The following is a 16,438-nucleotide window of genomic DNA, read 5'->3' on the forward strand; positions in this document are numbered from 1 at the left end:
GCGTAGTAGGTCGGAGGTGGCGGAGTGAAGGCGCCATATTGGAGGAGGCAAGGTGGCCAACCGGAAGTGGTTCCCAGGTGAGTGTTATATATTGATGCGTGTGACAACTGTTTCTATTTATTTTACGTCACTGACTGTAGTAATGACGGAGATTGTAACCTGGTCTGGGAGAGAGTGCTGATGTGTCCCTAAGGAAGGAAATCTATGTATAGTGATCATCAGGACTGTGAGCCATGGGCATACAGCTACCTGCACAGTGGTAGTCACAGAGATTCACGTGACTGTACCAGCAGAATAGTGAGTGCAGCTCTGGAGTATAATACAGGATGTAACTCAGGATCAGTACAGGATAAGTAATGTAATGTATGTACACAGTGACTGTACCAGCAGAATAGTGAGCACAGCTCTGGAGTATAATACAGGATGTAACTCAGGATCAGTACAGGATAAGTAATGTAATATATGTACACAGTGACTGTACCAGCAGAATAGTGAGTGCAGCTCTGGAGTATAATACATGATGTAACTCAGGATCAGTACATGATAAGTAATGTAATGTATGCACACAGTGACTGCACCAGCAGAATAGTGAGTGCAGCTCTGGAGTATAATACATGATGTAACTCAGGATCAGTACATGATAAGTAATGTAATGTATGTACACAGTGACTGTACCAGCAGAATAGTGAGCGCAGCTCTGGAGTATAATACAGGATGTAACTGAGTACAGGATAAGTAATGTAATGTATGTACACAGTGACTGTACCAGCAGAATAGTGAGTGCAGCTCTGGAGTATAATACAGGATGTAACTCATGATCAGTACAGGATAAGTAATGTAATGTATGTACACAGTGACTGTACCAGCAGAATAGTGAGTGCAGCTCTGGAGTATAATACAGGATGTAACTCAGGATCAGTACAGGATAAGTAATGTAATGTATGTACACAGTGACTGTACCAGCAGAATAGTGAGTGCAGCTCTGGAGTATAATACAGGATGTAACTCAGGATCAGTACAGGATAAGTAATGTAATGTATGTACACAGTGACTGTACCGGCAGAATAGTGAGTGCAGCTCTGGAGTATAATACAGGATGTAACTCAGGATCAGTACAGGATAAGTAATGTAATGTATGTACACAATGACTGTACCAGCAGAATAGTGAGCGTAGCTCTGGAGTATAATACAGGATGTAACTCAGGATCAGTACAGGATAAGTAATGTAATGTATGTACACAATGACTGTACCAGCAGAATAGTGAGCGTAGCTCTGGAGTATAATACAGGATGTAACTCAGGATCAGTACAGGATAAGTAATGTAATGTATGTACACAGTGACTGCACCAGCAGAATAGTGAGTGCAGCTCTGGAGTATAATACAGGATGTAACTCAGGATCAGTACAGGATAAGTAATGTAATGTATGTACACAGTGACTGCACCAGCAGAATAGTGAGTGCAGCTCTGGAGTATAATACAGGATGTAACTCAGGATCAGTACAGGATAAGTAATGTAATGTATGTACACAGTGACTGTACCAGCAGAATAGTGAGTGCAGCTCTGGAGTATAATACAGGATGTAACTCAGGATCAGTACAGGATAAGTAATGTAATGTATGTACACAGTGACTGTACCAGCAGAATAGTGAGTGCAGCTCTGGAGTATAATACAGGATGTAACTCAGGATCAGTACAGGATAAGTAATGTAATATATGTACACAATGACTGTACCAGCAGAATAGTGAGCGTAGCTCTGGAGTATAATACAGGATGTAACTCAGGATCAGTACAGGATAAGTAATGTAATGTATGTACACAGTGACTGTACCAGCAGAATAGTGAGTGCAGCTCTGGAGTATAATACAGGATGTAACTCAGGATCAGTACAGGATAAGTAATGTAATGTATGTACACAGTGACTGTACCGGCAGAATAGTGAGTGCAGCTCTGGAGTATAATACAGGATGTAACTCAGGATAAGTAATGTAATGTATGTACACAGTGACTGTACCAGCAGAATAGTGAGCGCAGCTCTGGAGTATAATACAGGATGTAACTCAGGATCAGTACAGGATAAGTAATGTAATGTATGTACACAATGACTGTACCAGCAGAATAGTGAGCGTAGCTCTGGAGTATAATACAGGATGTAACTCAGGATCGGTACAGGATAAGTAATGTAATGTATGTACACAGTGACTGCACCAGCAGAATAGTGAGTGCAGCTCTGGAGTATAATACAGGATGTAACTCAGGATCAGTACAGGATAAGTAATGTAATGTATGTACACAGTGACTGCACCAGCAGAATAGTGAGTGCAGCTCTGGAGTATAATACAGGATGTAACTCAGGATCAGTACAGGATAAGTAATGTAATGTATGTACACAGTGACTGTACCAGCAGAATAGTGAGTGCAGCTCTGGAGTATAATACAGGATGTAACTCAGGATCAGTACAGGATAAGTAATGTAATATATGTACACAATGACTGTACCAGCAGAATAGTGAGCGCAGCTCTGGAGTATAATACAGGATGTAACTCAGGATCAGTACAGGATAAGTAATGTAATGTATGTACACAGTGACTGCACCAGCAGAATAGTGAGTGCAGCTCTGGAGTATAATACAGGATGTAACTCAGGATCAGTACAAGATAAGTAATGTAATGTATGTACACAGTATAAACGCTCACTGGCGCTCATGGCCGGAGACTTTTCAAGCCCAGTTTCCCTCTCCTGCTCTGTTTTGTGCAGGAAACGGAAACCTGCAAAACGGACTCCCGGGCGTAGGTGTGAACGAGCCCTGACTCTTCTTTCTACATGACTATAATCTACCTATACATTCTGCTCAGTCGTATACATATCACTGGCACATTCCGTTTTTCTCTGACTCTATACATTATATTTTGTGCGGTGACTGATGGGTGATAATGTATTTCTTCCAGTTCTTCTTTCCTGTGTTACACATCTGGATCTTGAGAAGGAAGTTCAGACAGATGGCCGTATTCCTGATAAGACGAGGAATAAGAGCCGGATGTTTGACCTCTTGGTGTTACAGGAACAGTGTAGCATCCAGGACGTCCCAGGTCTCTGCAGGCGTCAGGCAGCACAGCCCAAGGAGTGATGAAGACCGAGCCCGGACGTATCAGACCACAGGTTACAATTTGTATTTTATACAGTGGATTGTAGGATAAGGATCAACACTGACCACCCAAAAAGATGGAGTCTGCCAGCCCCCCCTATACACGTAATAGCATTGAACATGTAGTGGAAAGAAGATATGGAAGGAGTCTAGTTCTGGTTTGGATCATCTGACTTGCTGTCAGAACCAGCCCAGAAGCCCTAAAGAGACCGGCGTGTCCATAGATATAAGTGACATGCTGCGATTTCCAAAACCTCAACAGTTTTGGAAATTGTCACGTGTCAGCACCGCATATTTTCCCGCAAAGTGGAGAATAGCGATAGTATCCCTGTAATATCTTTGTACATTTTCTGTATTTTCTAAGTTATTTGCGACTAAGGCCTGACTGTGTTATTCTCTGTGTAGCCGCGTCCCAGGCCGATGAGGACGGTCTCGCAAAAGAGTCCCAGGAGGAGACGTAAGTGATGGAAACAACTTTTAAAGGGAAAAAAAAAATCAAGCATGTTTAACTCTTGCATGCCTCCAAAAATGATTCCTTAAAGGGGTTTTCCTGGACTATAATATATATGACCTGTCCTTAGCAAAGGTCTTCGAGTTGCAATGTCAGGCATAGCTATTATGCAACGTACGTGGCAGCGTGCTTGGTAAATTTTAGTGAAGCACTTGTCCAAATGCAAATGGAAGAGAACAGCAAAAAGATGGATGACCAATGATCTGTACCCCATGTGTAGACGTAGTGTTTATTCCCCTTCTCCTTGGATATTGACATTCACTGTAATGAGAGCTGGCGATGGCCATGCTAGCAGAATTGTGACTGCAGCTCTGGAGGCGACTTGTGACATAGAATGAAGCACAAGACCTTTGCATCAACCCCTGATATTACATTTGTTATATGCAGGGTGGATGTCGTATTTGTGGACCGGGAAGGCAAGCGAGTCCCTGTGAAAGGGAAGATCGGAGAAAGTGTCTTATACCTGGCTCATCGGTATGGCATTGACTTGGAAGGTATGTACAGACCTCACTGCGGGGCGCGCCCTGATATTACATTTGGGTTCGGTTACTATTCTGCCTGTGCTTTGCTGTCTCTCCTTTGTATTACATGCAGGAGCTTGTGAATCCTCTCTCGCCTGCTCCACGTGTCATGTCTATGTGAGCGCCGAGTATTTCGAAAAACTTCCTGATCCGGACGAAAGGTAACTCTAATGTTTTTGGGGTTTTTTCTGTCATTCGGGCCAAAACCAGAATCCTTGATTCGGGATTAGTAATGCTGTTTTTTTTTTTTGTTTGTTTTTGTTTTTTTTATGTTGTCTTTATTTTACACATTGCACATTAGGGAGATATTTTAACATGACTTGAATTTTATTTTTTTTTACATGCCCCACCGCACAAACCGCATTCCTGCACACACTGTTATACTCCATAGTGGCCCCTGCACACAGTATTATGCCCCATAGTGGCCCCTGCACACAGTATTATGCCCCATAGTGACCCCTGCACATGGTATTATGCCCTATAGTGACCCCTGCACATGGTATTATGCCCCATAGTGACCCCTGCACACAGTATTATGCCCCATAGTGGCCCCTGTACACAGTATTATGTCCCCATAGTGGCCCCTGCACACAGTATTATCCCCCATAGTGGCCCCTGCACACAGTATTATCCCCCATAGTGGCCCCTGCACACTGTATTATGTTCCATAGTGGCCCCTGCACACAGTATTATGCCCCATAGTGACCCCTGCACACAGTATTATGCCCCATAGTGGCCCCTGCACACAGTATTATGCCCCATAGTGACCCCTGCACACGGTATTATGCCCCATAGTGACCCATGCACACAGTATTATGCCCCATAGTGACCCCTGCACACAGTATTATGCCCCATAGTGACCCCTGCACACAGTATTATGCCCCATAGTGGCCCCTGCACACAGTATTATGCCCCATAGTGGCCCCTGCACACACTATTATGCCCCATAGTGGCCCCTGCACATAGTATTATGCCCCATAGTGGCCCCTGCACACAGTATTATGCCCCATAGTGACCCCTGCACATGGTATTATGCCCCATAGTGACCCCTGCACACGGTATTATGCCCCATAGTGACCCCTGCACACGGTATTATGCCCCATAGTGGCCCCTGCACACACTATTATGCCCCATAGTGGCCCCTGCACATAGTATTATGCCCCATAGTCCCCCCTGCACACAGTATTATACCCCATAGTGGCCCCTGCACACAGTATTATGCCCCATAGTGGCCCCTGCACACAGTATTATGCCCTATAGTGACCCCTGCACATGGTATTATGCCCCATAGTGACCCCTGCACACAGTATTATGCCCCATAGTGGCCCCTGTACACAGTATTATGTCCCCATAGTGGCCCCTGCACACAGTATTATCCCCCATAGTGGCCCCTGCACACAGTATTATCCCCCATAGTGGCCCCTGCACACAGTATTATCCCCCATAGTGGCCCCTGCACACTGTATTATGTTCCATAGTGGCCCCTGCACACAGTATTATCCCCCATAGTGGCCCCTGCACACAGTATTATGCCCCATAGTGGCCCCTGCACACAGTATTATCCCCCATAGTGGCCCCTGCACACAGTATAATGTCCCATAGTGGCCCCTGCACACAGTATTATCCCCCATAGTGGCCCCTGCACACAGTATTATCCCCCATAGTGGCACCTGCACATAGTATTATCCCCCGTAGTGGCCCCTGCACACAGTATTATCCCCCGTAGTGGCCCCTGCACACAGTATTATCCCCCATAGTGGCCCCTGCACACAGTATTATCCCCCGTAGTGGCCCCTGCACACAGTATTATCCCCCGTAGTGGCCCCTGCACACAGTATTATCCCCCATAGTGGCCCCTGCACACAGTATTATCCCCCATAGTGGCCCCTGCACACAGTATTATCCCCCATAGTGGCCCCTGCACACAGTATTATCCCCCATAGTGGCCCCTGCACACACTATTATGCCTCATTGTGAACTCCCATGAATAATTGTTATACTCTGGGGTCTTTTCAAACCCAGGAGAGGATACAAGCATAAAAAAACAATGTTACTTATCTCTCCTTGGCTCTGGCATACTCCCTGCTGCTTTCAGCCATCTTCAATGTTGGACCAGGTGTCACATGAGCCAGGCCGGTGTCGCGAAGCATAAGGACGCCGGCCTGTGTGATGTCACAGACTTAACCAAACAGACCCAAAGTCTGCCGGAGCGTAGGAGAGGTAAGTAACAGTGTTTTGTTTTTTTGTTCCCTCACCTCTCCTGGGCCTCCACTCATTATACTCTGGGGTCTGAAAAACGTCTGAAAAAACCCAGGAGTATAATGATAACAGTGTTTGTGAGGTTTGCGGGCCCACGGCTTTACTTACCGATCACTGCTCCTGACCACGGCCGCATCCGCAGAAGTGGAAGTGCAGGTGGCCGTGAGCTAGAGCGAGGATTGGTAAGTAAGTAAGATGTGTTACCTGCTGGGGCTACTCCAGCAGGTAACGGCCTAGTAAAAAAAAACAAATCAAGGGCTCGCTGGGAACCCTAATGTCCCAGGCCCTGTGACGGCCACAACTGCGGCTACCCCGGTATTTATGCCACTGTATGCAGCTGCTATTTCTGCAAGAATATACAGGCATGTCTTTGAAGAGAGAAACACTCGTGACTCAGACGTATAAGGTTAACAGGCAGGTAGCTACAGATTTTGGGAAAGATTTATCAAAATCATAGAAACCAATTATATTGTCCATTTCTTTCTTCTGAAAAACCCCTTTAACCCTATCCTATATCTACAGCACAGTGGATAAGTGTCTGGTTGGTGGAGGTTCGACCGCTGGTACCCCACCAGATCGCTGAGTCTGAGTCCCCCCATTTGAATAAAGCTGTAGTTAGGACGACCAAGTACAGGGCTCGGGACTAGAGATGAGCGAACACTGTTCAGATCAGCCGATCCGAACAGCACGCTCCCATAGAAATGAATGGAAGCACCTGGCACGCAGACTTTGCCAACGGCCGGCCGCTTGACCCTCCCGCGTGCCGGCCGCCTCCATTCATTTCTATGGGAGCGTGCTGTGAGCGTGCTGTTCGTAACGGCTGTTCCGAACAGTGTTCGCTCATCTCTACTCGGGACTCTTGTATTTATCGCTGGGAGTCCTAGTGATCAAACTGCTACTGATCAGACCCCGATCCCCCATCCTGACCCTAGGGACAGCTTTATGTAATTGTACAACATCTTTTATATAAGGCTCATGTTATTCCTTTATAATGTATAGTATTAGCGCCATCTAGTGGACATACAGACATATACATGGTTCCCTCTGCACCACCATGAAATGTCTTACCGTCTTATTTTCTTCTCAGAGAAGACGATATGCTGGACATGGCACCGATGCTCCAAGAAAACTCCAGACTCGGGTGCCAGATCATCCTCACTAAAGAACTGCATGGAGCCGAGTTCACGCTCCCTAAAATAACCAGAAACTTTTACGTAGACGGCCACGTGCCAAAGCCACACTGAGAAATCAGCGGGAAATCCGAATAGTTGGTCTATAACGTAACGCACAAGAGGAAATGTGGTTGGTGGAGTTTGCGCTGAGCGGGACAGGATGTTTTCCATCGGCACGCAAAGACTGAATGAATTCACCTACAGGGGGCGCCTTCACCAACCTCTTCTTCAAAGCTGACATCATGGCTATAACCAAAATCATTTTTCTTATCTATGTGTTGAATTGTTAACTACCTGACCCGGATGTGGGACAGACACGCACAGATTGATAGGATGCAAGTGCTGGTCACCTCTGTATTTATTGGGAGAGGAGGGGGGGGTCTCTCAGGGAGAATATATGCTGTGTACTAGTCTCCTACATCACTGCCAACGCCTATAACAAGCGGCGAGGGTCATGTGATATTTTTGCAACAGTTTCTTCATTGCAACAAAACAAAATGTATACAGCTCCTGCGCAGACCTATGTGTGTCCAGGACTACAGGCTACAGATGAACGGTCATACTATAAAATTGCTTGGTGTTTTGTTTCAGCTGCTTCGAAGAGAAAGGAAAGTTTGCAAAAATCTTCATACCCTTAATAATTGAGTTACAGGTGGGGTAAATGGGTCTAAGGCCTGGTTCACATCTGCATCAGTAATCTGTTTGGGGTCCTCCCCACTCAAATGGACTACCGAATGCATTGGCAAGCGGTGTGCGGTGAAAGCACATGGACCCCATAGACTATAATGGGGTCCGTGTGTAGTGAAATCACACAGACCCTATAGACTATAATGGGGTCCATGTGTTCCCCGCACGAGTCATGCAGAAAGTAGATCGTGAACTAATTTTCAGTCCGTATGGTCTGTGTGGAAAGCCCACGGACCCCATTATAGTCTATGCCTATAGTCTATCTTGCCAATGCGTTGCGGATTCCCCTGAACGGATTACCGACGCAGATATGAACCAGGCCTTAGATATACAGGTGATTTTTTATTTTAAGGAGTCATTGAATACCTACTTTGGAATATATATTAAAGAGGACCTTTCAAGTCCTCGTAAGTGGGCGGTATTATATACTACTAGACAGCTGTGAGCTTTGCTGGTATGCGCCTCAGTGCCGGAGGGATCAGTTCTGTTAATTTCGGCATCAATATCTCTCCACTGTCAGAAGGGCGGCAAAATCACGGCCGCAAAATAGCACCACGTATACGATCCACGCTCCCATTGAAATCAATGGGAGCGTGAACGGCCCGCAAAAGCTCACGCGGCGTCTACGTGCCACATCACGCGGCACATAACTCTGTGTGAACTCACCCTTACAGCCAGGCTGTGAGTAATGTCCCCCACCTGGACAGCAGAAAGCTATGGGAGAGTATTGTTGGGGGGAAAGGTGGGTTGTTCCTTACAGCCCAGCAATGATGTCTTACCAGTGCCGAAACTAACGCCACCAACATCACTGGCACCCGAGCGCCTACTGGCAAAGCTGACAGCGTGCCGAATTCAGTGCACTGTTAGTTTTATAGCCGTATATAATGCCGCCTATCCTAAGAGACCTGAAAAGTCCTCTTTAAGTGTAAAGTCATATTCACACGAAGCAGATTTGATAAAGAAATTTTTGCAACTGAAAAATCGGATCCATTTACCTGTGACGGTTGTCTCTGCAGCATGCACAAGGAATTCTGCAGAAAGGACAGCTGCAGAAATTTCTATAACAAATCCGTGTATGAATATAGTGTTAAGTGTTTTCAATATTCATTCCTGCTCCAGTAGGGGGCGGCACTATCTGCACTAAGGAAGTCTAACATGGGAGTGGATGGGGGTTGGGGTAATATTGTGGGTGCCTTACTATGTGTTATTATACTGGGAAATGTAAAGGTTATTTCCAGCGGGTGCTAGACGGAACAGAAATGGAGTTTATTCTGTGGTTTAGACTTTTAGGTCAAGATCTACACGGCTGATCAATAAAGTTATTTTATTCTGTAAACTGTGTCGTCCTAAACAATAGTATCTACGTTTATATGTATAGAACCTATAGACACCCACAATTTGTCCATTAAGCAGTTTATTTCCCGGCATCTTCCACCTACATTTGCTTTTAGAATGCAAAATGAATGTTGTTGTAAAGCCTGTGTAACCCCTTCACATAGCTGGCTGCACTGTTGCTCTGACATGTATCTGATAGCACACTGCTCCTGTTCTTTTTCTGTTCTCTGCCCCTCGCTTTTCTAAGGCTAGAGACACACGGTGACATTTGTTATGCAAAAAAAAAAAAAAAGCATTAAAATTGTGAAACTTTAATGCAACACAATTTCACAAAATGCAACTTTGGTGCGATGGATGTGTTAGAGATTGCTTGTTTTATTTAATACTGTATAGATATGTCATTTTGATCTGCACTTGCAAAAAAAATATGAATATGAAAAATTACAGCAAACATTGTAAAGATGGCAATTGTAGTCGTAGGAAGAATATGCAAATCTGTCTTCGATGATGTAACTAGGAAGACAGTGCCTCAGTCATGCAGCCCACTAGGGGGCGATCCCTTTAACATCATGCCCGACCTTCCCAGAGGCCTTTGCTGCAATGATGTGGGATTTTACCAAGTACAGTCTCTCAGCTGAGGACAGCTGTTTCGATCTATTTGGATCTCTTCAGCCCGGCGTAGAGAAGACTGACGGAAAAGGTGAGAGGCTTCTAGACAGGGTTAAGGGGATATCGTCACTTCTTAGGGAGAGACCACCATGATCCCTCACAGTGGAGCGTCTATGGCTTAATAAGACTCCACACACCTACATGGTGGTCTCTCCCTAAGGAGTGACGATATTCCCCCTTGACCCTGTCTCTCTGCCAAGTCAGTCTTCTCTACGCCGGGCTGAAGAGATCCAAATAGATTGAAACAGCTGTCCTCAGCTGAGAGACTGTACTTGGTAAAATCCCACATCATTGCAGCAAAGGCCTCTGGGAAGGTCGGGCATGATGTTAAAGGGAGCGCCCTCTAGTGGGCTGCATGACTGAAGCACTGTCTTCCTATTTACATCATGGAAGACAGATTTGCATATTCTTCCTATGATCCCTCACAGTGGAGCGCATATGGCATAATAAGACTCCACACACCTACATGGTGGTCTCTCCCTAAGGAGTGACGATATCCTCTTAACCCTTAGATGTCATACGCGACACAATTGCTGTCTATGGGATCGATTTCGGGTGGGTTTTCTGTCCAACTGTTGTGTTGAATGCAACACCATACAAATGAACGGCTTTTGTTTGTTGGGCGATTTTTAGTTGCACAACAAATGTGGTAGTGTAGTCCTAGCCTAAGTGTTATACAGATATCAGCAAGGGGAGGCTGTACAGGATGGAGGGGGTAGAAAGCATTCGATTTATTAGGGAGGTCAGGTGGCACAGGGCGTATCTAGAAGGAGCGCATGTACAAGGCAGTCACAATGGGGAAAGGGTGAAGAATTACTCAGCATCAGTGTCGGTCAGTACAAAGGGAGACTAGATCCCTTATAGCTTCTACATCCAGCAGGATCCGGGACTCGGGTCTGGCATGTATTACTAGGGAGGACATAGCCACTCGAGAGAAGTCTCAAATCAGGAACAAGTTGTAGATTATATTTTAGAGGGTCTGAAAATGAAGGAATGGAAATTTTAGTCATAAACTTGTGGGTTCACATTACCTTAGTTAATGTCCGTTGCTGTCACCTATCAAGAGACATTACATGACAGATGCAGACACGCACCCCAATGAAAAGATGGAAGATATTCTGTCAGGTGTCTTACTTTTTTGACTGAAGAGAGCGGCACACATTCAGGATATTATGAAAGCAAACAGACATGAAAGATGGCGCTTCAGTTCTGCTTTTTACATTAGTCAATGGGAACGGACACAGAAGAGATGGGCTCAGTCTGTGCTTGTTGCTCTGCTGCTTTGCTATCTGTTGACGGATGACAGCAACGGACATTAACAATGGTAGTGTTGGTTCCAGCCTTAGTCTTAGCCTTAGTTCCAGCCTTAGTCCTAGCAGGTCCACAACCATCTTCCATGTATAATATAGTGTTGTGGAGTACAAGGCATGGAAAGGTTTCTCATTTTTGTGCAAAAGGAAAATGTTTGTTTTGGTACCGTGTTAGCCAGTGGTTATAAAATATAAAAAACAAAAAAAACTTTGCAAGTCTTCAGTAGGTGATACCTTTTTTAATGGTTAACTCATAATGATGACAGAATATGACGTTTCGAAGCTTTCCTCTGAGCTTCTTCTTCAGATATAACTAAAAAAACACTTTCTGGAGGCTGCATATTTATGTACAACAGGACACATAGGGATAGGATTACAGGAGGGAAGGGGGGAAGAGGCTTATTACTATATACTTATAACAACAAACAATCAATTGCCAGATCCCCCAGTTCTTATCTTAATGGCTGTCTTAATGATGTGTATAAAAAGACATAAACCCACGTGAGATGTTCATCCCATTGTCCAACGTCTGGAATAGGGTCATGGCCTTGTATAAATCAGTCGCTGTTTCCTTGATTTAAAGTTCCCTTTTAAGATCAAGATTTTCATGTCATTGATGATGCTGTGGTGTTCCTGGCAAAAATGATTTGGCACGGGAAGATCAGTTCTCTGTTGTTTGATTGTATGGCGATGTGAATTAATTCTCATTCTGAGTTTCTGACCAGTCTCTCCAACATACAGATTTTCAGTGGAACATTTGGTGCAAATGATCAAATACACCACATTAGGTGTGTTACAGGTGAACGTACCTGGGATTTGATAATTCCCTGTTAGAGTTTGGTATCTCTATCCTGTCAGTGGTCAGTATGTGGGGGCAGGTTTTACACCTCTTCTGTCCACATGGGAATGTTCCTTTGTTAGTTGGAGGTGACAGAGAGCTGCTAATAATTAGAGATGAGCGAACACTAAAATGTTCGAGGTTCGAAATTCGATTCGAACAGCCGCTCAATGTTCGTGTGTTCGAACGGGTTTCGAACCCCATTATAGTCTATGGGGAACAGATACTCGTTAAGGGGGAAACTTAAATCCGTGTCTGGAGGGTCACCAAGTCCACTATGACACTCCAGGAAATGATGCCAACACCTCTGGAATGACACTGGGACAGCAGGGGAAGCATGTCTGGGGGCATCTAACACACCAAAGACCCTCTATTACCCCCAACATCACTACCTAACAACTACACACTTTCCACATTCAAAAAAACCTCTATCAAAGTGGGAAAATACCTGGAAACCTTCTTTACTCCCCAAATGGATGGACACAAACCCCAATTTAAGCTCAACAAACAGTAACAACCACCCCTTTAAATCACGTTCCCCATGACAACCACAAATGGAATAGGCAATGGGAATTCCAAAAGCCCTCACCCTTAACTGTCATTTTGAGTGTGTGTGTGTCTGTGTGTGATGTGGTAAGACCTTCCAAAATTCACTTTTCTAGCCCTTAACATGAGCCCTTCCAAACAAAGTTACAGGACCTTAAGCTGAGCTACCAGCAGAGATTGAGGCCCTTGGCATGAGTAGAGCCTTGCACCAGCAGTGTTTTGGGCACTTAGGGTGAGTTGAGCCTTGTACCAGCGTGTGTCCCTTAACATCAGGCGGGCCCTAAGTTCTGCGCTTTGCACAAAAGTTCCACATTAACTAGGCTGAATGGTACAAAGATTAGTAGGCCCGAGAACCAGGAACAGGTCTTGCAATGGCTGTCGGATAACGCTTAAAGCACATTGTCCACCAGCCAGTCAGCCTCTACCTCCTCTTACCCAACAGTCTTGTCCTCCTTCCACCCAAAATTCCCAATCTTCCCAGAACAATAACCCCAACTGTCCCTGCTCCCCAGAGCTGTTCTCCCTTCCTTTGACTGTACCGCAACCTGCCCCTCCATTTCGCGATTCCACGGACCTAACAGACGAGTATCTGTGTCCAGATGCTCAAACACTAGAGTCTCCTCCATCTCCGGTCGATTTGGTGGCGGATGACCAGCAACCCACCCTCATTGACGACGATGAGATGCAGTTGCTGTCAGGGCAGCCAGTTGACATGCGCATTGTGCAGGAGGAGGAGGCGAGACAGGAGTTGGAAGAGGAGGTGGTGGACGACGAGGACACCGACCCAACCTGGACAAGGCGGATGTCAAGCTGGGAAAGTAGTGTGGATGTTGAGGCAGGTGCAGCACCAAAAAGGGTAGCTAGAGGCAGAGGTCAACAGCTTCGCCGAAGCCAGGCCAGACCCGGAATGTCCGAAGATGTTCCCTTTTGTACCCAGCCCAGAAAAACTCCCCCATCGAGGGCACGTTTCTCGAAGGTGTAGAGTTTTTTCAAGGAATGCGCCGAGGACAGATATAGTGTCGTCTACACAATTTGCCTCTCGAAATCGAGTAGGGGCCCTGAGAAGAGCAACCTGTCCACCACTTCAATGCACCGTCATTTGGAATCCAAGCAATGGAATCAGTGGCAGGCAGCAACGGCAGGACAAACGTCGCCCGCCGTTCATGCCACTGCCTCTGCTCACAGTGCTGGCGATGCACTCCAGAGGACGAGCCAGGACATCACTTCATCTGCCTCCGCCACTTTGTTGACTTCTCCCTCATCCTCCCCTGTTTCTGTCTTATCTCCTTCTCCTGCACCATCAAGGGCACCATCAGGCGCTTCTTTACAACAACCCACCATCTCTCAGACATTGGAGCGCCGGCAGAAATACACCGCTAACCACCCACCCACGCAAGCCTAGAACGCCAACATCGCTAAACTGCTGGCCCAGGAGAGGTTGGCGTTCCGGCTTGTTGAAACTCCCGCCTTCCCGGACCTGATGGCAACTGTGGCACCTCACTATGCCGTCCCTAGCCGTCTCAACTTCTCCCGGTGTGGCGTCCCCGCCTTGCACCAGCACGTGTCACTCAACATCAGGTGGGCCCTTAGTTCCGCGCTTTGCAGAAAGGTCCATTTGACCACCGACACTTGGACAAGCGCCTGTGGTCAGGGATGCTGCTTATCTTTAAGGACAGGCAGGGTGAATGTGGTGGAGTCTGGTCCCGGGGTGCAAACTGAGGTACCCTATCTCCTCTCCCAGGCCAAAATTCATGGCAGGAGTAAACTGAAACCCTACGACGCTGCAACCTCCACCACAACTACTAGCGGCAAACGCTAAAACACTGGTGTGGGGAGATGTCAGCAGGCGGTGCTGAAGCTCATCAGCTTGGGGGACAGACAGCACAGTGCCTCCGAGGTCAGGGATGCCATCCTGGCTGAGATGGCATTTTTTTTCCCTGCTACACCTGGGGCCTGGCATTTTTACGCCTGTGATAATGGCTGGAACCTGGTAGCGGCTCTGGAGCTTGCCAGCCTCCAACACGTTCCATGTTTGGCCCACGTCTAACCTAGTGGTGCAAAGTTTTTTGAAAACATACCCAAATGTACCGAAGCTACTGTTGAAAATGCGGCGCTTGTGCGCCCACTTTTGCAAGTGCACAGGAGTCGCTGCTAGCCTAAAAACACTCTAGCAAGGCCTACATCTGTCCAAACACAGGCTGTTGTCCGTCATTCACACACGCTGAAACCCTACAATACCATATCTTGAGCAGGGTGTGTGAGCTGCACAGACCTTTGATGGAGTTCCATCTACAAAACCCAAGGGTTCCTCAAAGTCAGCTCCCAAAGTTTCTGCACCATGAGTTTCCATGGGTGGCAGAGTTATGGCTAGGGGCAGAGGCATGGATAGGGATGATGTCTAGGGGCAAAAGCAGTGTGGATGTGGAGGCAAGCTAAGCAGGAAAAACTGGGGGTACAAGCTAAGGCATGGACTGGGGTGATGTCTAGGGGCAAAAGCAGTGTGGATGTGGAGGCAAGCTAAGCAGGAAAAACTGGGGGTACAAGCTAAGGCATGGACTGGGGTGATGTCTAGGGGCAAAAGCAGTGTGGATGTGGAGGCAAGCAAAGCAGGGAAAATGGTGGCTAGAGGCAAAGGGATGTCCATAGGCAGCAAGGGCAAAGATGCAAAACTCTCCCCTGTTTCAAGAATTTTCCTGACTTGTCTCCCCACAAAACATTCCTGGGAGGAGGGCTGAAACACCACCCTCCTCCTCCTCCGCTGTTAGATTGACCCCAGCTACGAGCTGAAAACGCTGCAACACTGGTGTGGGGAGACGTCAGCAGGCTGGGCTGAAGCTCATCAGCTTGGGAAACGGACAGCACACTGCCTCTGAGGTCAGGGATGCCATCCTGGATGAGATGGCAATTTGTTTATCCCCGCTGCCCCTGGGGCCAGGCTTTTTTGTCTTGTTGGAGGGCTCTGGAGCTTGCCAGCCTCCAACACGTTCCATGCCTGGCCCACGTGTTCAATGTAGTGGTGCAATGATTTTTAAAAACATACCCCAAATTAGCTGAGCTAAGGGTGAAAGTGCGGCACTTGGACACCCACTTTCCCAAGTCTACAGTACCTGGAGCTAGCCGCAATACACTCCAGCAAGGCCTACATCTGCCTGAAGCACCTACTGTTGTGCGAGGTCACCACACTCTCTAACCCTAGATACCGTATGTTCAGCAGGGTGTGTGAGCAGCAGAGACCTTTGATGGAGTACCAGCTACAAAAACCAAGGGTTCCTCAGAGTCAGCTCCCTCACTTTCTGCACCATGAGTTTCCATGGGTGGCAGACTTATGGCTAGAGGCACAGGCATGGATAGGGGTGATGTGTAGGGGCAAAAGCAGTGTGGATGTGGAGGCAAGCTAAGCAGCAAAAACTGGGGGTACAAGCAGCCGGTGGCATCATCACTG

General features: G+C 46.7%; 1 protein-coding gene across 1 annotated transcript; it reads left to right on the forward strand.

Moving 5' to 3' along the window:
* Window positions 1-39: 39 nt before the first annotated feature.
* FDX2 (ferredoxin 2) lies at window positions 40-8,751 on the forward strand. Its single transcript, XM_075268242.1, has 6 exons — window positions 40-77; window positions 2,952-3,162; window positions 3,554-3,605; window positions 4,047-4,153; window positions 4,254-4,341; window positions 7,527-8,751. The coding sequence occupies exons 2-6, from the start codon at window positions 3,003-3,005 to the stop codon at window positions 7,681-7,683; spliced, it is 564 nt and encodes a 187-aa protein (XP_075124343.1). The 5' UTR covers window positions 40-77; window positions 2,952-3,002; the 3' UTR covers window positions 7,684-8,751.
* The last annotated feature ends 7,687 nt before the right edge of the window (window positions 8,752-16,438 follow it).

This window comes from Leptodactylus fuscus, chromosome 1 (genome assembly GCF_031893055.1).
Source record: "Leptodactylus fuscus isolate aLepFus1 chromosome 1, aLepFus1.hap2, whole genome shotgun sequence".
Classification (NCBI taxonomy): Eukaryota; Metazoa; Chordata; class Amphibia; order Anura; family Leptodactylidae; genus Leptodactylus; species Leptodactylus fuscus.

What these genes read in the sequence shown, in the direction of transcription:
- FDX2 (XM_075268242.1), top strand. Translation starts at nt 3,003, where the DNA reads ATGGCCGTATTCCTGATAAGACGAGGAATAAGAGCCGGATGTTTGACC. An exon ending in AAAGAGTCCCAGGAGGAGAC is followed by an intron (nt 3,606 to 4,046) that starts GTAAGTGATGGA and finishes TGTTATATGCAG; the next exon opens with GGTGGATGTCGTATTTGTGG. An exon ending in GTATGGCATTGACTTGGAAG is followed by an intron (nt 4,154 to 4,253) that starts GTATGTACAGAC and finishes TATTACATGCAG; the next exon opens with GAGCTTGTGAATCCTCTCTC.